The following is a 22,963-nucleotide window of genomic DNA, read 5'->3' as shown; positions in this document are numbered from 1 at the left end:
TGGTGTCTATAACTTCTGCAGCACGGAAGAGGCTGGGTTAACTCTCTCACTTTTTAATCAGGCTATCCTACTCACCAGACCATGGAGCAGGTTGAATCTGTCCTGCTTTGCAGCAAGCAGTGCCTGAGGCATGGGACCAGGCAATCTCCTCTGGGTCACTTCTGGCTCTTTTGCATGGAAGAGTCACCTGAGGAAACACAGGACCAGCTGCAGGACTTTTTTCACAAGCGAGCACCTGAGGCACCAGGCTGGAGAGGCACATACCTCAGCCTAATGGATGTGTATGTTTTGCTGAACATGAGCCCAAGTGCAGCCTTATGGGGAATACAAAACTCCCCTCTGGCCTGTTGGGAAGTGGAAGTGAGAGGCTGAAGTCCTCAGTGAACACTTACTATAGAAAAGCAGGGTAGAACAGCATTGCCATGGCTTGTTTGAAAAATTAAGTGCTATTCTGCTGTGAAGAGCAGCTGCAGCACTTCCCCCTGGGAGGTTCAAAGTAAACTGCAATCAGGCTTTGGCCCTTACCTCCAGGTTGGGGGGGGAACTGTGTGTCCAAGCTGTAGAGGGTTTCAGCACACCCCAGGCACTGCCCACCTCCCACTTCAGTATCCCGGCTGCAGATCTAACGTGGTGCTGCAGGCGATGGGATGACAAAGGCGGGCTCCTGCTGCCCCCTGGCTCCAGAGCCTGCACTGCATCTCGTTAGTCACGCACTGAAGCCAAGGGGAGAACTGATGGGAATTAAAAATGTAGGTTGTTTCTCATCCCTATCAGATGGGGATAACAGCAAGTTAACTGTAAGAAAAAAAAAATACACTTTTCTAACAGATCAGTTCTCAAGTGCTTTCGAGAGTGCACATGGAACTACCACCATTACTTCAAATCTGCACTGAATGCAATTCTACTTGTTGAACCACTCCGGTTTGCATTTACTCATCTGAATAAAAGCTTACGGGAATCATGCTTTATGGAAGGAGTGATGCAGAGGAGCTGCTTTTGCAGAGCAAGAGCTGTGCTGAGGTTGTGGCTGGGTTTTAATTTGATAAGCATCTTGCTCTTGCCAAAGAAAATTCCTGTTTTAAGTGTTTGCAGAAGACTTCAACCTCTCACTTGTGCCTCCCAGAAGACTATGGTGGGCCAGATCCCAGGCATTTTCTCTTCCCCCTTCTGCTGCACTTTGGCTGATGTTCAGCTGAGAACACTGAATGTTGTGGCTCCCTTTTTTTTAAAGGGGTTCAAATGCTGGAACCAAGTTACCAGCTGGGCAAGTTTTTTTTATGCATTCCCTTTAGACACCTCTCCTAACCCCCACTCCAGATGAAGCTTTCATTTAGCTTCTGCATTACAGACAAGCCCTTGGGAACAAGTCTTTCCTGGAAAATGAAGTCAATGCATCAAGTCAGCTGTTAACTCCGCAAAGGTGCTGCCTCAGATAAGGGCTTGCATGAACTAGTTCACAGTACTTAACTATGTTTCATAGAGTCAAGTTTTAAGGTATTTTGGGCATTCTTAGCAACTGAGTTAACTAGTATATGGAAGCAAGATTAATTTTTATTAGCTTGAAGTATCTTTTATTTGAGTGATAAGAAATATAATACATTATGCATCTGCCAGTTATAGTCCATTTTAGTTGGTTCCAAAACCTAAGCAGTAAATAAGACAGTTGATCTAGTTAAACTGAAAAAAACAACATTCCACACACCAGTACTGGAGATGTCAACCATATAGAAATTCCAGCATTATGTTGTTATGGCTTTCCAGAAAGTCATGAAGTTAAGAAATTAGAACACATCAAGAGCCATTTTCCAAAGATTTATTGAAGTAGCGACAGGTTGCTCATACTGTGCTGGAAAAAGCAGTTTTATTGAATTCAGATACTTAAAAACAGTATTGCAGCACAAGATATTGCTATTTGTAAACTAGACTCCATTGTAAACTCTAATCCTTCAGGGAGAGTCAGTTTGCAAGATCTAAGACCTATTTCCTAGCATAATAATCTTGCGCTCATGGAAAAACTGCAGAAAGGCACTTGAAAGCTGTTTCTTCCTTTAAGACATGGACTTTTTAAATCTTGCTGGTAAGAATTTCTCCTGCATTAATAAGTATGCATCTTCAGCTTTACTCCAAGTCATCATGATGCTGGGAAGTTTCATTAATAACCTGTTGAAAAACAGAGACGCATTAAGTTTTAGTGTAAGATTGGTGTTATTTTTCTTTTCTTTTTAGAGTTAGAATTGGAACATCCAGTACTACAGAAATGTGAACAAATAGGTATCAACTCTCACAAATGAGAAGTTCTAGTTGGTAAATAGCAACTGGAAACCATTTAATCTTTAGTTATTTTAACATTTAAGCTGAAAACAGTACCTTGTCCCAGGCAAGACCCTCTGTTTACTGCCACATGTTTTTCTCAGGTGATGTGAGAAATCTTCCGAGAACTTGCTAATTCAGCTGAACTTAAATACTCAGGACACAGGTAACTGTCAGCCACTTAGGGTTTTGCTATCAGATGGATTTTGTGATAATTTCCACAGAAGCCTGTTTGTTACATCTGTGTGTTCAGCCATGCAGCTTGGACTGCCAGATGCTGTTCTACTCAATACTTACTATCATATACAGGCTGCACTGACCAGTAGACAAACTTAAGAGTATTTTAAGGTAACCAGCTGTGACAGAAATAAAATCAAAGTTATCACCAACCTGTCCATCTCTAGTTTCGACAGTCTTAATTAGAAGTGTCCTCTTTGAGTGAGTGTCAACCATTGGCTGAGACTCAATGTTGGTTTCTGCAGGAGAAAATGTATTATTACCGATAGTATAGGTGAAGTGCCTCCTCAGATAAATGAAATCTAAGAGATTTTAGTGTCTACTTTCAAAATCCAAATTTAGCATCTGAAGAAGTTTCCTGCTCTGAATGCTAAGTTAATCTCTATTTTCTCTCTGTTCCCCTTAAAGTACCTTCAGTAGAGACCTAAACCACTCACTATGTACTGATATTTAAGAACATCTCTGCCCAGGAACAAAGTAGCTCCTCCCATCCAAGGTTAAATAATTGAAAATATTGTATCTATATCTAAGAAAAACATCCACACACAAGATCATTTATACAAGCTCAAATACTAGAGTAAAAGGAACTACCCAGGACCCTTTTGCTAATGACAGAACAGCTGTCTAAACTGCAGTAGCAGAAACAGCTTACCTCTCAGGTTCAAAGAAGCAAAGGTTGGAATAGGCATGTTAATCCTGAAGGAAAAAAAGAAATGAAGTCAAACACAGGTTTAGAGTATCTTCTAGTAATTGCTGTTTAGAAAAGTGTCTGCATGTGATTTTTACCTGCTCTCTTCACCCTCCAGCAGTTTTCTGTAGGTGGCAATCTCAATATCAAGAGCCATCTTTACATTCAGCAGGTCCTGGTACTCGCGAAGATGGCGAGCCATTTCTTCCTTCATGTTCTGGATCTCATCCTGCAGACGGCCGATAGTGTCTTGGTAGTTAGCAGCTTCAACAGCAAAATTCTCCTCCATTTCATGCATCTGGCGCTCCAGGGATTCATTCTGGAAGAGAATAATGAAATCAAGCAGTGCTGCAGTTCAGCCACTCTTCCCCACCCTCAAGACCCTTCAATTTTTAAAAAAAGAAAAGCTGAGTTACAATAGTATCCTCTCTGAAAATGCCCACACATGACACAAATTTGTCATCTCCATATTTTCCCCTTGCAAAGTCAGGATGAGTCACTCTGCTACTTGATCCGAGGTGTACCATGTCCTACCAGGTGGCAAAGCAATCTCTTACAGTAAAGCCACCACAAACAGTACAAGACGGCATGCAGGAATCCTCAGTGAGGGGATTTGCAGGTGTGCTGTACACTGCTAAATCCATTTGAAGCCAGCCTTTAAGGCAGTCAGGTTCTAGCAATAGCAAGATTTTCACCTCCTTTCCAACTGCTCCTCCAGCTTTTTTGTAACTTCAGCTGTACCTGACAGACAAGCCATAAACAATTCCAGAAAGCATTACGTAAACAGTGAATATTATAGCAGGAGAATGAACTTATTGTTTATACCTTAAGTAAGACTACATCAGTGTATCAAGTCAGTATATCAATCAGTGCACTGTAGCGCGGGCAGGCAAATCAAACCCACAGCTTCCTTTTAAAAAAATACTAATATGCTGCTGTATTGCAAGGGAGAGCATCTGCATTTACATCTATATCAACAATTAAACTGCAGTGCAGAGCTTAAAGCTGCAAAGGGAGGAATGCCCCAACAGCTGCTGTCTTCTACTTACGCTTCCCTTAAGAGCATCAACTTCGCAGGTGAGAGACTGAATCTGCCTGCGGTATTCATTGGCTTCTTGTTTAGCCTGGCGCAGGGCGTCGTTGTTCCTATTAGCAGCTTCGGAGAGATCTGCAAACTGTGGAAATCCACGGTTTGGTTAGCATAACACTTCAACAGAAATGGTGTAGGAGACTTTTTTTAGACACAGCATTTGAGGGCAACTGAAGCCATAACAAGCCCCAACACCTGAAACATTTAATATTAGCATTACTCTTAAAATGCCTTTCTATTTCTAATTGTTAAATTGGAATCCACAGTCAAACCTTTCATATTTGCCTCCCCATCCTCTATGTTTCCACCTTTTCACCCATTCATTCACTCCATTCTTCAGTATTTCATCCAACATCTGCTTCCAGCTACAAGCATAGGGACGATTCCCAAGTATGAGCCCATTACTTTGATGCAGCACTTACAGCACAAATGTTTTCAGCTGTACTCTCCCCAGACAAGGAGTTTAAAGAAGACCCTGTGCCCCGGTTTTGTTCATGTCCCGTAGAGAGACAGAGACTAATTGCTACAGCAAAGCTGTTATGTACAGTTAATTCGAGTACCTGATGCATCTGGACAGATTTTACTTACTTTGGACTTGTACCATTCTTCAGCTTCCTGAAGGTTCTTAGCAGCAACGCTTTCGTACTGTTGGCGAACATCACGCAGGGCAGCAGTAAGATCAGGCTTGGAAACATCCATATCAATTTGGATGTGCTGTTCCTGGAGTTGGGCCTGCAGTTCTCGGATTTCCTTAGAGAAGCAGACACTTGGTGTTATTACACAACAACATACAGAACACAGACAGGTGGGGACTCTGGGCCACAACCAGTGAAGAGCTTACTCAGTGAACAGACTGTCAGCATCTAATCACAGACCTCACGATTCAGCTTACCTCATCATGAAGCTTCTTCAAGAAGACAATCTCCTCTTGCAGAGACTCAACTTTGCGCTCCAGATCAAGACGTGCCAGAGAGGCATTGTCAACATCCTGAACAGAGAGAGGAATGATTAGCAATCTTACAAAATAGTGATGTAGAGAAGCCTTTTGAAGTCTTTTACAGCAAGTCCAGTAGTGTAAAGACAGATGCCACACCTGATCTTCTTAGCAAGAAAATGCAAAATCAAGACCTAGGAAAAACATCTTTTTGCCACCTCCTACTCTAGCCTCAGACCACTATGTGCACCTTTATACGCACTATATGCACCTTTATTGTGATTTGGGGAACTATACAGCATACATAGATTACTTCATCTTTGCCAATGAATTGCTAAGCATGATCAAGAGCACACAGATCATAGTGGGTGTAAATCCAGCTTGCAGATGAAGCAGATACTTGGGTCACAAGCCAGCAATAAGCTCTTTTAGCTTGACTACACTGAAAAAGAGTCTTGCTATTTGCAAACTTCTATTTTTTTTTTTCTAGTGGAGCTTAGCAGTACCTACATTCCTATCACTGGGCTTAATTTCTTGTTTATTTTTTACCGACTCTTTGGTGACCAACCACAGAGCCTGTTGGGTCCACAGACCACAGCTTGCACACATACTTGTAAAGCTAGTGAGTTACGCACAGGAACTGCAAGCATTTACTTCTCCAAGTGGTTTGACAGAAATGCCTTGAAAAAAAAGGTATGAGCATAAACGCAAATTTAGTTAGTTACCGTTGCCTACACCCTCACATTAGCTGGCAAAGACTCCACCTTTTGCTGGATGGAGATAGTCTTAATCAACAGCAAAAATTCATTTAAGGCACAAGAGAAGATACGCCATGAATGTTACGTAGGAGCAACTTGAATTAGTTCAAAAACATAACTTAGGAATAAACATTGATTGGTAACTTCTTACATTTTAAATGTGCAACCAAGACAATTCATTTGCAAAGGGGACGATTGCTCCTGTCATACTGGCTACACACACAGCTGCATGCTTACGTTCACATGGTATTCACTTATCTGTTTTTCACAGCTTACTCTAAAGCTATTTTGGATTTGCCCAAAGCATAAGCATTCCCAATTAATCAGCAGTTCTCACTACTATGGCACCTTCGAAATACGGAATGTTTTCTTTAGACTCTTAGAAAGCCATTCCTTTGATCACTCCTACTGTGGGGTAAGGTTCTTGCTCCAGATTAATTTTGTTTTCTTTACCCAGCAAGAGTTATTCCATGACTTCCCTATCAACTCCAGTTTTACACCCACAGTTCATAACAGCTCTGTTTTTCAATTCGGAGAAAGAATTCCTTAATTCATTTTTTCTCATCTCAAAAAAAAAATATATATTCTGGAAGGAAATTACAAGGCTATGACCTAACATGTTTACACAATTAGACAGACATCCACAGATTTCCCAGTGGATTTTACAGAAATCTGCATCCTGAAGACTATTATGTTTTTCAGGACAACTGAACAGCTAGAAAATTTTTAGTAGCTTATAATAAACTGAAAGCATCTTAAACTGAAGAAAATTTGCATATGTGGTATATATTTTACTGTATACGTTATCATTAGAGAGCAAAGAATCGGTGCATCTGTATTTCCTAAACGTATGGAGAGCCACATAAATGAATAAGCTACTTGCAGCCTGAGCAAATGAAGCGCAAGGCATACATGCATGCAATTGGATTGCACATTGATTTTCTCCTAGGAGACTGCTTAATGCCACTCACACAATTTGCAGGGTTGAGCATCCATGTTTCCTTCACACAAACCCCACATCAGCCAGTAGCTGACCTGTTAGTCTTGTCATAGGTTCAGAATCTACTCCTTGATGCCACAGTAGTTGGCAAAAGCTGCAGCAAATAACTTTCTCATTAATTGTGATGCCTGTTTTGTCCCAAAGGAAAGAACTCACTGAACCCTTAGGTTTATGTAGTGTTATGTAGTTATGTTATGTGAGTAAAATCACATGTCTTTGTTGAGGAGAAAAATTAAGCTAACATTCAGCACATCTGAGTTAAACAGTTTCTAAAGCAGGCAGTTTTTGGAAATGCAGTTCAAATATTTGCTCATTTTATTTTAAAATACTTAAGTATACAAGTGCTCCATCAAGTAAAAAGTAAATTTGATGCTACCTCAGAACAGTAAAGTATTTGCTAACTGTTCCAAATCTATGTATACATCTTTCCGGTGCAAGAATAATGGTTTAATAAAAAGCTGTGCCTTTTTACAATGGAAAGCACAACAGGATGTTTCAACTTCAGTGTTCTATGAATTTAGTTTAACTTGCAGGAGAACAATACTTATAATGAAACATTTCGTTTTCAAAATCTGCACGTTAAGCCTACATTTCCACAGTAAAGGAAAAAGTAGCTGTTACTCTTGTTCAAATAAAACACACTAGCATGCACCAGTTAAGTCTTAAGTGGATTTAGTATATTGTTTCCACAGACAATGATTTGCAGTTCTTATGCAGAAACTACACCTTAAGAAGTTAAATGGACGCAGTTCTGCCTGTACTGCACACACAGACCTGCTAAGAGCCCGAGCTCCTGAAAAACCCCTTTCCACAGTGCAGGGAAGAGCTGGACAATGAATGTGGGATGTGCACAAAACCAAGTTCACTGAAAAGCCTAGAGCCTTTGGAAAGTTCAATTGGTTTGAAATCAAGGCAGACATGCCTCAAAGTACACCAATTAAGCATGAAAGATCATTTAAACCAGCCTTAAGTCAAAGGATCCTTCACCTGAATTCAGCAATGAATCAGATTAAGTTAGGTTCCCTAAAACTTAAGTTAAATGCTTCTGCATGGAACTTCACACTGCATTAAACTGGCTTAGCATGCAAAATAACAGAAGCTGAAGTGAAGGCAGTGTCTTGAGCTGTTCTGTTCCAAACTTCTGTCCCCAGAACACCAGCAGACTCTGAATTCCCAGACTCCAAAGGGAATTGATACCTCTGTTTCCACACCTTACCTCATGAAGACACCTGCTTTCCTTCAGAGACTATAAATATACTGTAGTCAAAAGCCTTGCCCAGGGAAAGACTGACAATGAAGTGATGATTTCCTGAATGGTGACATCTACTAACATATACGAAGAGGTTTGGAATGAAGTCAGCCAGTGCCTAGCTGTCTGGAGATAAGGGCAGTCGCTTCCAGCTGGGAGGAACGCAGGCAATGCCATTTCTCACCAGCCGTTTTAGAGAGAGACCTTGTTTTGAGAAGGCACATTCCTAAATATCTCCTAGTCCAAACAAGGCTTAATCCAAGTTGAAAGCTGGTTTTACACAAGTGAATACCTGAGCTTAACACTTTTTGAACACTGTTTGCACAGTTGGTTCTGGCTGTCATGTAGCTTTTAGGTTATCTGCATAACATTGTAGCATCCTACAGAGACTAAACTCCAACACAACTCATTTCCTATGTTAACATCTTAGTTTACAGAGGATTAAATTGTATGTTCTTAAGGGACATCCAAAGGAAGCAGACTTGACTGCTGTGACCTCACCCCAAGAAACAAATTGTCTACTTCTTGCCAGCAGACAACACCCATATGAAAATTTTTAAATTCTAAACTTGTCCAGTAATGCACTGACCAAAAGTGGTTCAACAAAAAGGAGCTCTATTTTGTGCAAAAACTGGACCATATACAAGATTGACACTTTTTGCGAGAAATATACCAGCACCATTACACATTTAGTAAGAATGCAGCCCACTGCACCCCCTCCCCCGACACAAAGGGATCTATTATTTCAATCTGCTGCCACCACACTTGCCATAATGCCTGTATCTGCATTCCACAGTGAATCCCATAGAAACCATTAATACCCTTCAGCCGAGCGAGCAGATGGCCCTCTTTCACTTTTATTGGATCGGAAAGCGATTCCACGTCCGACCGCTTTTTGTAAAACAGGCTAGACTTGGATAAAGCAAGACAATAGTCTCCCCCCCTCCCTTCAGACCGCAGCATCCCCTAAAGAAAACAAGGAGGGTTTGCGTGAGAACTGCCAGAATTCCTTTGTGCGAGGAAAGCAAACTCCTGCAACCCCATCCTCCCGGCCCCGGCCCCACCACCGCCTCCCGCTCCCCTCTCCCGCAGCTCCCTCCCTCCAGCCCCCCGCAAACCTGTCGGAAGGACTGCAGGGTGTTCTCGGCCTCCTCCCGCTGCAGCATCTCCTCTTGCAGCCTGGAAGGGTGAGGCAGTGGTGAGGAGGGAGCAGGGGGGTCCCTCCCAAATCGCCCACCCCAGCCCCCGCCGGCCTCAGCCTAGCTCGGGATGCTCCGAGCCCGCCCTCCCCTCGCACACTCACTTCTCCCTCAGCCGCATGATGTCGTCGGCGAGGTTGTCCCGCTCCACTTCCACGCGTGCCTTGTCGTTGGTGAGCTGGTCCACTTGCCGGCGCAGCTCCCGCATCTCCTCCTCGTAGAGGTCGCCCAGGCGAGACGTGCCCTTGCCCTTGAGCTGCTCCAGCTCGGCCACCAGGATCTTGTTCTGCTGTTCCAGGAACCGCACCTTGTCGATGTAGTTGGCGAAGCGGTCGTTGAGCTCCTGCAGCTCCACCTTCTCGTTGGTGCGGTTTGCCTTGAACTCCGTGTTGATGGCATCGGCCAGGGAGAAGTCCACGGAGTCGTGGAGCCGCATGGGCGGCATGCTGCTCCGCAGCCGCACCGACGTCGTCTTGGTGGCGTACATGCCGCCGGGCGAGGCGGACACGTACCGGGCGGTGCTGGGCCGCAGGGAGCTGCCCAGCGAGTAGCGGCTGCTGGAGGTGATGTAGCGGGTGCCGGTGCTAGGGCGGCTGCCCCCGCCGAACATGCGGCGGTACGAGGAGTTCTTGGTGCTGAAGCTCATGGCGGCGGCGGTGCGGGCTTTGTAATCCGGGAGCGGAGCGGGGCTGCTCAAGTGCGCGGCGGACGAAGAAGGGCGGTGGCCCTGGCCCGGGCTCCTTCTTATGGGGCGCCGCCGCCCGCCGCGGGGCCCGCCCCGCCAACCGCCGCCCGCCGCCAATCGCCGCCCCGCCCGCCGCCCGCAGCCAATCGCCGCGCCGCCCGCCGCCGCGCCTCGCCCCGCGGGGAGGGGGCGGTGGCCGCGGGGGTGCGCAGGGTGCGGGGCTGGCGGCCGTGGCTGCGGACACAAAGGCGGGCGTGGGGGGCGGCTTGGAGTGGGTGGGGGTGCGGCACCTCCGACCTTCCCGGCGCTGCCCGGCGCGGGGGGCGGCGCGGCTGAGCCCCGAGGGGCGGCAGCTTTCTCCGCGGGGCTGCGGGAGAGCAGCCGCCCGGGCAGGGGAAGTGGCAGGGAGGGCGCGGCGGGGCGGTGGCTGCAGATGGGGACGTGGGGGGAACCCCGGCGCGGCCGAGGACCACGGGGGTGACAGCAGCGGCATCCTTGGCTTCGCGGAAGCGGGCGCTGGGCTTTCCCTGGACTTTCGTACCCTCCTCTGAGAGCTGGCGCCGTGACTGCGAGGGAGGGTGGCAGGTTTAATGCTGTGCCACAGACAGGCACGATACCCCAAATAACCCAGGATGGGTACATTAAAAAACCCTCTGTAGGCTATGATGTATATATATACATACATATCATTTGAGAACCTGTTTCTTTACTTTTTTAGTTTTCTGTAAGAGAGTAAGATCAGGGAAGAGTGGTGCTAACTAATCACAAAGGGCTGCCGAATGTCCAAAATAAACAGGCAGAAAAAATGATACATCTGTGTCTTCTTTAGCTGCCTCCCATGACAGCAATATCTCACCTCCTAGTTCTGTGCTGAAGACACAACATTTACAGGCTAAATGTGTTTTCCCTGTAGCTGGGTGAGTATTTACACAGTTAAGTCTTAATTCTGTCACTGTAACAACGATCTCAGTAGTAACTTTTTTTAATGCGGACAGTACATTATTGAAATAGCTGCAGTCAGGATCTTGCTCCTGGATGCAATCCTTCTAATAACTAGCACAGTGGTAGGCAAGATTTTAACAAAGGTTTTTTTCTGTGCTGTTCTACTCAACAGACTTTTGCTATTTATTTCAACAGGCCCATAATCAGAGTCTAAGGAAAGCACCTGGCAAAATTATAATTATTCATTAGACACCATCTGCAAATGGATGCACACATAGGATGTGTGCTGCACACATAGGATGTGTGCAGCATCAAAGGCCAGCCAAAATCCCAGTGTTTCAAGAGCATTTTTACTGTCAAAATGGGGCTACCAGCAGTAGAGATAAATGACGTGGGTAGGTAGTACAGGGCAATAGCCATGGCATAAAATTTAACAGAAAGACTTAGACTGAGTAGCAGCAGACTGTTGTCAGTGTGGATGCAGAAGTTATTCAAGGCAGATGACAGAATCTGTGTTATTTAGATAATTTAAAACTTGAGTGGCCAAAGCACAGCTCATTCTCTGGGGAACAATCCTGCACTGACACATCAGGTAAGCAACATCGTTTTCCTCTTTGCTGTGGGAGGTGAGTGATACAATGTAGAGGTCTAATCTGTAATGTATTACTTCAGCACTGGTGGGATGCAAAACGGCCACTTATTTTTAATTCTTTTTCACTTGCAGTCCTGCACAAGCAAGTATCTTCACTGGCAATTCTGATAAACCTGAACGCAAACAACAGGCAGAGAGGAAAGTAATCTTCCCACCCCCATTCACAGTGAAGTCAGCTATTATGCTTCAGATATTGTACTTCAGGAGCAAGAATCACAGCCCATAAATTTTATTAAGGATTTTTTTTTTTTTTTTGGTAAATGAAGCTGTGCTTTAGTTTCATTCTGATATCAACCAGAAGTGCAGGAATGCAGTTTGTATCTAAATGTAGGTCCTTGAGGTTTTAATTTCCTTTATTCACAGAAGCTTAGCCAAGCAAGCAAAGCTGGCAAGGTTGAGCTGCTGAAGTGCTTGCAGCGTGAGTCCTGGGCTGCAGTTCATTCCATTCACCCACTGAATGGGAGGCAGAGGTCGCCCAGCATTCCTGGGGCCGAGGGACCCACAGCCCAGCCTGGGCGCTGCTGCTGTCCCGCCTCTTTAGTTAAGCCATCAAGTTTGAGCTGTAAAGCCTTTGTGAGCCCTGGCACAAAAGTACACACTCTGTCTACGAGCAGGCAAAAAAGTAAACCAGCACACAACCGACAGACTCGCAGATTAAAGATGCTTTACTCAGAAGTACTGATAGTTTTAGCAGATTTTGGGGTTTTTTAAAAGTGCACTGTGCCCAATCTGGTTTTCCTAACAGAGCACAACTTCGGAAAACCTTCAACGGCGTGCACACACACGCAACAGTCATCCTTCGTTCAGAAACTGCTTTGCCCCTAAAATCCAAGGAGGTGTTTGTTTTAGTAAATATGACACCCCACCCCCCCATGTTTCAAGTGTAATTTCCATATGTTTATGTCACTGCTGCCATATGTACTCTTGGCCACCTGCCTCATTGCTGTTTTTCACTATGAAATTTTCCTAAAAGTGTTCAGATATTGTCAGTTTTTGGGACTACAATAAAAGCTGAAGTGCCTTTTGCTGGTTGGCATGTACACAGATGCATAAATGGAGGAACCTATAACTTTCTTGTAAGGTGGTGATAGGTTTCATGCACGTCTGCATCCCAAACCCCAAAGGGGAACACAAACTGGTCTCTTGAAATGCAAGAAGATCTCCATAATACTTGTCAGGAAAGACTGTATCTCAGCGTTGCTATAAAAATAATGGAGAATGTATTTCTTTGAATTGAAATGAAGCCACAATAATCAGCCTAATTCTAAGGAAGTTGTTATGGGACTCTCAGAGACCATGGTTGGTCAGGGCCTTCGCCACATCTGACATGAAGGACAGACAGCTAATAGCATCACTAAACACCATGTTGGGGATTATTCATAAACTGTTAGTTGTCATCTGTGCTGTTTCTTGTGATGCCTTCATTTGCAACTCCAGTATGCAGTTAGGCAGCTGCCTGGCCAGTGTGCACTTACCCCTGCAGAGGCAGATCAGGCAGATCACAGGTAAGCCAAAGGCACTCTTAAAAGAAAAAAAAAAGGAATAGGTATTTTTATCATGAGCCTTTCAGTTCACAATGCAAAATTTATTTTGGCTTTTTCTTGGCTTTTTGCCAGAGAATTGATGTGTTGGTTCACTGCCAAGAATGAAATACAGAATCAAGCCCTAGAAGTGTAGGAAAAAATATTGGGTTGTTGTGTATCTTTCATTAACAGGGAAAATGGGTGTGCAAAGGGAGAGGGTACAGATGCCTGAACGAATTTATACTGGAAGTCTGTTATGCTAAAAATGAAAAAGTCCTCATAACAGTCAGAATTCCTCTAATTTTCTTGCACAAGTATCTGTTGGCCTGAAAACATCACTGAAAAGAATGGCAATCACATTTTTTGCCATTTCATTTAAAAAATAACAAAGTAGAGAAATTGAGTCCAAGCATTGAATGTGTTTTCCAGTCATTACAGACCTTGACTAAACAGATGTGAATGCTTTCATTAATCAGATATATACACTTTTAGTAAAGTTTCTGCTTCCAGGAGGTATAAAATATTAAATACCCAGGAAAAACATACTGCTATACAAATGCAATCAGTTTTGTTGTCAGTACCATATAGCAACCTGAAGCCCTGGCATGCATGGGGCAGTAGAGGCACCTTCACAGTTGCCCTGCTCCATGAATATTGAAGAAGCTCAAGTGAAAAAGGGACCCACTTTCACGGGAGGATATGAAAGACTCTTAACGTCCCACAGCAAACCAAACAGGGACTCTCCGAAACGCTCAGCTGCAGCAAGTGCCTATCGCTTGAGTGAGTGCTGTAACTTTTAGTCTGAAAGACCATTTCCTCCTTCAGCTGTGGTCTGAAAAGAGTAAGACTGCTATGGTTTTGAAAACTGAGAGGTTCCTGTTTCCAAAAACTGGATTCTGGCTGTAAATCTGCAGCTGGGGCAGGTCCCTCCCTCTGGCTGGGAGCTGAGTGTGAGGAGGAGCCCCAGGAGAGGCCGGTGCAGCCAGGGAAGGGCAGGTTTTCCTGAACCCGGAGAATCTCCCTGCACACTGCGTGGGAGAAGCTGGTTTGGGTTTTTGAACACCACTGGGCTGCAGAACACCTAAAGATCCAAGCATTGAAATCTCCCCTTGTGAGTAACTTCCTTGACTAATTATGGTCTTAAGAAAGAAATTGGCAAATTCTTTTATGAAATTTATTTTTAAAATGTTGTTGCCTACTGTTGCTGCCAGTGTTGTGAAGCACATCACCCTGGTGTGACTAGCTGCTGATTTTTTCAAGGAAATGACTGGGCTCTTTACTCAAAACTAACCCAGTCTCTCTGCAATATTATATTTTAATGTAAAATGAACTATGTGAAACTGGCAGGGGTTTCATCACTAGGGAAGTGTTTTGAACATGACTCATGCCACCCAGTTGCATGATTAACATTTCCAAAAACTATTATTGTCGTGCATAAAGTTCCCCTCTACTATGGTTTCTAGTGGCCAGAATAGGACATTTTCTATATCGAGACAGGACATTTCTATACCAAATCAGGTACTCATTTTCAAAAGCAGTACAGCTTTCTGCCCTGAGTCCCATGGTTGTCTCAAATGCCATGCACAGTTCTAGCAACACAGAGAAGAGAAAGAGAAGTTTTTCAGCTCTGGCATAGGTATAGCAATTTATTTAATCCATCCTTAAACAATAACAACAAAGATGACAACCTGTACACTCCATCTGTCTCACTTCACTTAATAGCAATAGCACTGACTGCTGAATGTCAGCAATACGTTTAGCAATGCCTGGGACATAAAGGACAAGGTTTTCCAAACTGACAAGAAGCTTGGCATGGTTTGAGGCTTGATACTCAACCTGAAACACCAAGTCCCTTGGTCCTGATTTGGGTGCCCAAAAATAGATAGTCCAAAATTTTAGGCATCTGCTGTCCTTGTTTCATTAAGTTTGTGTTTTGCCAAAGACAAATCTGGCAAAAGTCTCAATCAGAGGGCAAAAGAACAGGAGAGATGCATGAGGATTTAAACAGTAAATGAGCAGCGATACTGTTAATTTGACCCAATTAAATTTTTTAGGTTTAAAAAATCATTGTTATTTAGAGAAACCATTTCTTTTTTAGAAGAGATGTATTGGGGTAGAAATAAGAAGATGAGTATTTGGGTGGCCTTGTAGATGCATGCACAGAAGAAAACATAGCACAGAATGGAGAAATGATGGCAACAAAAAGGGGTGACAGAAATGGTAGACTGGAGGAAGACATCAGAGTAAACGAGCAGGGGTCATGTCTTTGGATTTTTGAGAGGGAAAAAGAGATACCAAATTCAGTAGCAGAAAGATGTAAATACTGGAATCACATTGAGTGGAAAAATAAGGAATGTAATGATGAGCTTGAGGAAACATTAAGCCATCCAGGAGAAAATACAGAAAAGACTAAGATTATTGTTATTCTTACTTCACAGTTCAGTCTTGAGTAAAACTAGAGGAGCTACAGATTGCTTACAAGAAAAGCAATATTTTGATGGTGGTCCATTCTGTCAGCTTCACCCTGTGCTTACTGTCTTCTAGCCTCAAATTCTTTGTTTTGGTGGTACTAACAGACACTAACTACTGTGGTGTGTGCTGTGGTGTGTGCTGTGGTGCAAAGCTTGCCTAGCTTATCAGAAATGACCTGAGGAAGGAATGGGGAGAAATTCTTTCAGCACTGTTGACTTCTCCCACCAATACTTAATGTTGGAACTTGATTTTAACTGTGCACTTTATGTTGAATAGGTCTCACACACTGGATAGATGACCATTGCAAATATTTGCATGAAGACGATTTTTCTGGAAAACCTTATTTTTCTTTCCGTATCAATGCAAACAATTTTAAAGTGCATTTTGATGATAATATAGGTATTCCTTTCCATGGAACTATTCAAGGATTGTGATAGGCACTTCATAAAGACCTTACAACTTAAAAATCAGAAAAAGGATTTTAACTGAAAGTCAGTTTAAGATATCAGTGGGATATTTGCAAAATGTTGTATAATGTGTGGGGCTTCTTTCTGTCCTTTGCCACATTGCTGACTTCGCTATCTTGACCTCACTGTCCCTGCAGTAAGCTGTTGGCACAGGTAGAAGTCAACAGCATGGATGAACATTCATTTGTCAAATTACAAGGGGAAGCCATAAATATTAATCTGTCTGGAATCACTCCTTTAAGTTTTGAGATTGCAAACCTTTTCAAGGATGAGTCATCCATCCTTTCTCTCTTTTAGAAAAAGCTAAAAGAAGTGATTCTAGTATGCCATTAATGAACCCTGTCAGTTAGACATTTACTACTTCTTTTTAGCCAAACTCTTTCAAAGTAAACTGCTTAAAGAGCTCCTCTAGCCAAAAAACAATTAAATCCGAGGAGTGATTTTATTCTTCTCTCTCCCCCAGTTCCATCACCTACACAAAGCATAAATAGCATAATGTTTTCTTGCCATGATGTACCAGGAAATGATGTTCTTTCTGAGGAATAGGCAGGACACAGCAATGGAACTGTTAATTGCAAGCAACAATTGTTCCATTCTTCCTTTGAGATGCCCAGGACAAGCAGAACAGTACTAGCTCCTCAAGGGCCAAGTTTTTAGAGGATTCCTCAGTCCAAGTTCTTGTGCCAAATCCTTGGTTCCAGTGAGACTCATAAACTGAATGTACATTGTGTTAGCCATTCTGGGATTAGTTGGCTCCTTACAAGGGGAAGAGGCGGTGGTGCACACACCCCAGAGCTGAGGAGACTGAGCTCCTAAGAAGACAGAGAGTTTTTACATGCCTGTTCTATGTCTAATTTTAAAGCATGAATATACTCTGTCCAGTTCGGATTGAGGTGGGAAGATGTTCCAGATTTAAGTTGATAGTATGCATAAAATATGGTGGGCTACAGGGAATGGCGTGGAAAATTTATTAAATACATGTAGAGTAGATGGTGCATATGGCTGGAAAAGGAAGAGAGCAAATATTTGGAAGAGTGGAGGAGTCCAGATTTTTTCAGGTGGAAAGGTATCCTGCTTCCCATTACAAAGACAAATTCACTAGCTACCCAAAATTTTTCTTGAGAATTTGCTCTTGCATACGGTCATTGAATGGTAGAGAGCTTGTGTAAGATGACAGGAGGAAGGACCTAACCATTATTTGGTAGCTTTGTAGATGCTTTAGTTTTGCTGACTGTTAGACTTTTGCCAATGTTTGTGGCTGTTTGTTTGACATGGATTGGGCATTTACCATAAACTCCATGAGATGGAAGTTACCAAGCGTATGTTGGAAGTCCAAAGCATGCCAGCCTGAAACCACATGCAGGTCAGGAATGGCTCACCCTGAATATGGTATAATAATAATGCCACTGTCCTGCAGTTGTATTCAGAATATAATCAACTTCTGGGGTAACAAGAGGAATCTTGAGATAAATCCTGCAGATGAAAGACAGCATACTATTGTACTACAATATACATGGTGGCTGGACTGGTAATGATAATGGGAATTACGGATAGTGTAAGTTAATTAGTTACTTGAGTTTAATTCTGTTAGTTTTTGAACAACTGTGTCCTATACCATAGGAAATGAGTGCTACATCTGACTTGGCACTGTTACTGCAATGAAGTCATCCTCAGGGACTTCATCTGATATGCAGGGTTCCTGATAGACAATTCCAACAATTTCCCATTGTATTTCTCTTATGAATTATGTGAAACATATTTGCTGGAGTCTTAAATCAGCCGACAGCTGAATATTGACACTGCCAGTCCATACTGGCGTATGTATTGTGCAAGATTTCTCTCTTCAGAAAGAACTATTTTAGGCTCTCTTGACCCATTTAGGTTGGGCTTATTTGGGCTTCTCTCCCCAGACCTTCTCAGCAAAAAAAACATTTTAAATTCATAGCACTTTTTCTAAAAAAGGTTTGTTTCAACTTCAGGAAAACCTAAAACTTTTTGTTCTTAATTGAGGCGCTACTTAATTGGGGAAGTGATTCCAGAAGACCATGCAGCCAAGAATGGCACTTTTATATTTTAGCTGGAATATTTTAGCAGAATAACTTTTCAATTTATGCTTAATTTGAGTTTATCCTTACAAAATCTCATGACTTCTTTAAATCTGTGCTTTTCTATAGACTACTTTCCAATAGACTTTCTGGTAGAAAAGAGCTGTGTCCCAGCCGCTAAGCTTTAGTATATTGGCATGCTTGACAGACGTTTGTAGACACATTCAAAGTGAGAAGGAGAATATTTACAGTGCAGTGACTTCTGTAATTGCTATTCCTAAGTGATATCAAATAGTTTTGAATTAGCTTTAAAGTAACTCACTTGCAAAGTGCCAGCAATATAGGCAGGGTGGAAGACACCTCCGTGCTGCCTAGGCACCAAGTACTCAGCTTCTTGGGCAGATTTCGCAGTATTCACTGTGTGCAATTGAGGTTTATCTAATTCCAAGATAGCTCAGCAAGTCCACAGCTCTGCTGCAGCTGCATTAAAGATTTTCTCTCTCTCTGGAGGAAACACCCTGCTACTGAAATCTTACCACGTGGTGACCAGCAGAAGAGATCTCATTTCCTGTGCTAACTACACTCTTAGTCAAAGATTAAGCTCATCACATGGGTCTGAATGAAAGAAAACAAAGTTTGGGCAGGGGCCAACTTAAAACACAAGTCTGCAGTATACAACAGCTCTGGGTGGTACCAGATGGCTTCGTGAGCAAAAGGCATGACCAATGCCAACACACCGCCACAAGCCTTCCTCAGTTTGCACACTATGCACTGTGCAAATGGGGATGCTGGAGATGAAAGTTCTTGCCTCAAGCAAAAAGGTAAGAGGCACATCCAGGCTCACCATCTGCACTCCTTCCTTCCCCTCATCCCTCCACCCCCGGGAGAGCAGCAGGCACCACGCTGCTTCCCCTGCTCCTGCAGGAGAGCTGGGACCTCCCCGGCCACCCCCTCACCCTGCCCGAACAGCTTGAACCCGCCCGCCTGAACAGCGCCTGGCTCCAGGGCTGCTGTCAGCCTGCTCCTCTGATCCTTCGAGGCTCTGATTCAAACCACAGTTGTTGCAGCAGCAATCATTTGGCTGACTGCAGCAGGCCTCTCAGAGCTCAGAGGCTGTTTCGTTCAGCTCAGTGAAGGTTTTATATGTGTTGGGTTTTGGTTTTTTTTGCGTTACTGGTCTTTTTTTATACCTTTTTTTTTTTTTTGTCAAGCACTGGAATGTGTAAGTACAACAAAAAAGTCAATAACATTATGTAAACATATGGTCTCATCCAGCCAGGGTGACCACTGCAGGCCAAACATAACAAACAGGCCTGATTTATTTAGATTTATATTTATATTTATTTAAAGCAGAAAAGTAAAGATTTAGAGAATTCCCTCAGTATTCCCTACAGAGTATACGGATAGCTTCAGAACCTGAAAATAAAATCCTGAAATTGAGAGATTAATACATTTGAAAAGAGAAATGTTAAAAAAGTTTGTGTCTGATCACTCTTCCAAATAATTTCATCTACATAAATTTCCCCTGTATAGAGTTCTTAGAAACGCATTGGGAGAGGCTAACAAACCTGGTTTGATGTAGGTTTCATTTCTAGTCTTGCCGATGCGTGGCATTTTAAATTAAAATTGTAGGCTTCATTAGCCATACTGGCAGGGCCCAGCAGGCTTCCCAGAAATGCCACGTCTGTGGCTCAGAGTTACCTTTACTGAGCATCACTTCAGCAGAAACCACGTCTGATAAATTCCCTCCTGAAGCATTACATCCAGTCCAGATCAGTTTTGGTAAGCTGCAAAAGGTTTTCAGTTTTATTAGAAACCTACTGTGCCAATGGTTATGGAAACAATAATTTATGCTAGACACTTTAAGTGATTTTTTTTTTTTTTCTAATTCAGTGATTGCATTGCAAGGGTATGACATGCCTCACATTCTTTCCTAGCCACAGTGATTTCTGACCCAGAACATGAGCTTCCCTTCTAGACAGCTGAGATGTCTGTATACCCTTCCCTATACTCATGTAGGTATCTTGTAGGTTATACTGGACATTCGGACGCAAACAGCATTAATATTTCCCTGTATCGAAGTGTTCTCTGATCATGTGAATGCATTTTTAAACAACTGGTCTATCAGAAAGAGATTTTTCTTGCTGTCTTTCCATTTTTTGAATACAGAGGAAATGCTCAAAACCAGGTCACAGCTACAGGTCTGCTAGCTTCCATTACCCAGCCTTATGTTGAGCGGTCACATTCAAAGCAAACTCGAAGCAATTTCCACTGCTGCAATCCTGTGGTGTCACCAAAGCCCCGTGACACGCGCTGCAGAGGGGCAGCTGCCTGCTGACAGCTGGGAGCAGGCGGGGGCCTCGCCGGCCGGGTGGTCTCTGCTCAGCTGCAGGTGGGAGGCCAGGGCAAGGAGTCACCTCTAACTGCAGGTGGCTTGAGATGCCTATAAAATGTTTTGTGCATGCTTGTTGCACGCATTTGTTGCTGGTGTGAAATACAGAAACACAACAGTGAAAATCTTTTCTTCTCACTTTGAGAGCAAGAGTACAGGGTCCGGTCGCAGTTTGTTATTTTACATTTCAGTTGCCACGTACAATGCAGAATCTTAAAGCAGTGGTTTTTGCATGTTTCTGTGATGTTTAGCAGCACTAATAATTGTAACATTTTTAACAGATCTAAAGCATTGTAAGAAGAGAAAATATTGCAGTGGTTTCGTTTGCGTGTTCCTCTCACCACTTGTAGCTGTTTCATGAGATGTGTTTACTGGTTGCCAGGGCAGCAGCTTCAGATCTAGCATGATTACCTGTATCACAGCCCTGATCAGAGATGTGGGCAAACTTTGGAAACTTCTGCATTGAGGAAATGCTGCTAGTTGCTTGGAGGCAGAAGTTTTCAAAAGCTGTCTCAATGAAAATGCTGATATCACATGCTTATGTCAACAGCTTTAAAAATATCATTAAGTGACCAGTTTGCTTAAAATGTATTTTACTATAAATACATTGGAGTCAAGAAAACAGCTGCCTCAACAAGGCACTAACATAGTTCTATAGATGTGCTCATTTAGAATAAACTAACATAATTTTAGAAAGGCCTATCAATTGTTATTTAAAGCCAGCTATATTGTTGAGCCATAACTGATATATGTAACAGCCCATACCTGTGTCCTAAAAATGTAGAGTCCAGAGCTGGACACTGGATGTCACCTCTGTTATTAATCTCCTCTGTTAATCAAAGAAAACGTTCATTGAGATTTACAGAAATCAAATTCATCATATATGCATGGGGTGGAGAAAGGAGCTGTCACAATATCCAAATTTCAGTAAGTGAGAGAGATCCGGTTGGGAAATTTTGCAGACATGTGGCTGCTTCGGGGTCACAAGACCAAGAGTGAGCAATGGTTTAGCCTGCCTCATGGCAGTAGAACCATGTGTTAGATTTTCCAAGTGAAGCATGAACAATCGCTTTCACAGGGCTCATCCTCTCTGGGCAATCATTCAGCTTTTCTGTAACAAGAGATGAGTGGCTATGGATCCCAGCACTTGTCGGCCATTGACCCAGTCTCTGAAATAAGCAGCATACCTTAAATACTATTATGTAAGGCCTGATCCCAAAAATACAGTTATTATTATGCTGAATTTACATCTATAAAGGGAAGAGTACAAAAGGTAACTGTTTCCAGGTTCCCTCTTTTCATTTTGGTCCTCTTTGCAGCTGTCAATTAATAATGGGAACCAGGTTAGAGCAGACACAGTTATACGGAATTATAAAACTGACTACTGGCAGTTTAAAAATGAGCACTAGGGAAAGTTTGCTTTGCAAGAAGCAGCCAATAAAATCCCAGCGTACTTTATGAATTTCTTCTTTGCCAGAGCAGAGGCGTGTTGATCAGATTTCGCTGTTTACTACACAGAGGATGCCTGATGGAGGAGGTAGGTGGGAGATTTCCCCTGAGCAGGGAATGTTCTACTGCCACCAATATAGCAGAGACAGCTCTGCTGCTTTCTCCACCAGACTCCACCTTTCCCATGTGTGAATGTCAAGAATGCCTTGGAGTTAGGGAAAGGAGAAGGAAAAACAAGGGTCAGTTATGTCTCCCTGATACAAGGAAATATTGCTCCTCTTTAGCTTTAATTGCTCCAAGTACTGGGCAGCTCCAAATAATGAACTGCTCCTGGCTGCCTAAAACTCTCACTCATCACAATATCTAGCACTGCTGTGATGTACATTTGCTGAAATTGTAACACAACGAGCTCAAACTCATTGATCAGCTTTACTGATTTCAGTAGTCTAAAAGCTGCCTTTTCTTTACCTTCACTTTGCATCTGTATTTTGAAGAGGTCCTACTGAAGCGTATCTTCTTAGCTGATAAAAACCTTCCTCTTTGTAGCCACCTTCATCATCCTGACCATTCTTTAGACTCTTCACCATCTTTGTCCCATGACTGTTTTCCAGCCGGCACATTCCTGGTTTTGTTATGCCAGGCGATTCAGACACCTTTCTCAGTTCTCAGTCAGCCATCCGTGCCACCAACCTGCCTCACTGCTGGTTGCAACGCGTGCTGCTCTCCCCCGGTGTCTCAGCTGCTATGCTTCCTTTCAGAAGTTCTAGAAGTTGACCGTGGACTTCTTGTTTTAGTCACCTGCTTGCTTTCCTGGCTGACAAATAAAGCAGTAGCCCCAGGCTCTGATATGAAGATCCACAGGTGAATGACA

The 22,963-nt window shown here is 43.2% G+C and overlaps 3 protein-coding genes across 4 annotated transcripts in view; 1 reads left to right on the top strand and 2 right to left on the bottom strand.

Moving 5' to 3' along the window:
* Positions 1-1,797: 1,797 nt before the first annotated feature.
* Positions 1,798-10,194, bottom strand: VIM (vimentin). The gene is made up of 9 exons (XM_082046881.1): positions 9,570-10,194; positions 9,385-9,445; positions 5,218-5,313; positions 4,914-5,075; positions 4,285-4,410; positions 3,334-3,554; positions 3,200-3,243; positions 2,701-2,786; positions 1,798-2,160 (listed from the first exon to the last, which is right to left on the bottom strand). Exons 1-9 carry the CDS (start codon positions 10,109-10,111, stop codon positions 2,119-2,121), a joined length of 1,380 nt encoding a protein of 459 aa, XP_081903007.1. The 5' UTR covers positions 10,112-10,194; the 3' UTR covers positions 1,798-2,118.
* On the bottom strand, positions 10,159-22,817 carry LOC309435868 (uncharacterized protein; the record flags this gene model as incomplete). Its single annotated transcript, XM_082044609.1, has 6 exons — positions 22,561-22,817; positions 21,409-21,472; positions 19,953-20,038; positions 13,222-13,265; positions 10,321-10,717; positions 10,159-10,205 (listed from the first exon to the last, which is right to left on the bottom strand). The coding sequence occupies exons 1-6, from the start codon at positions 22,571-22,573 to the stop codon at positions 10,159-10,161; spliced, it is 651 nt and encodes a 216-aa protein (XP_081900735.1). The 5' UTR covers positions 22,574-22,817.
* The window catches only part of TRDMT1 (tRNA aspartic acid methyltransferase 1), a 39,264-nt gene continuing 30,661 nt past the window's right edge, over positions 14,361-22,963 (top strand). Inside the window, exon 1 of one of the 2 annotated variants that reach the window (XM_082046887.1) lies at positions 14,361-14,378. The gene's annotated coding sequence lies outside the window, so the exon portion shown is untranslated. Of the gene's footprint in view, positions 14,379-19,053; positions 19,073-22,963 lie in introns of those variants that run through there. The other variant, XM_082046883.1, reaches the window with a different exon arrangement.

Source organism: Streptopelia decaocto, assembly GCF_964273445.1.
Source record: "Streptopelia decaocto genome assembly, chromosome: 2".
NCBI classification, from domain to species: domain Eukaryota; kingdom Metazoa; phylum Chordata; class Aves; order Columbiformes; family Columbidae; genus Streptopelia; species Streptopelia decaocto.
The sequence above is the reverse complement of the archived record's forward strand: the minus strand, read 5'-3'. Positions and strand labels throughout refer to the sequence as shown.

What these genes read in the sequence shown, in the direction of transcription:
- VIM (XM_082046881.1), bottom strand. Translation starts at nt 10,111, where the DNA reads ATGAGCTTCAGCACCAAGAACTCCTCGTACCGCCGCATGTTCGGCGGG. An exon ending in ATCATGCGGCTGAGGGAGAA is followed by an intron (nt 9,446 to 9,569) that starts GTGAGTGTGCGA and finishes TCACCCTTCCAG; the next exon opens with GCTGCAAGAGGAGATGCTGC. An exon ending in TGAAGAAGCTTCATGATGAG is followed by an intron (nt 5,076 to 5,217) that starts GTAAGCTGAATC and finishes TGCTTCTCTAAG; the next exon opens with GAAATCCGAGAACTGCAGGC.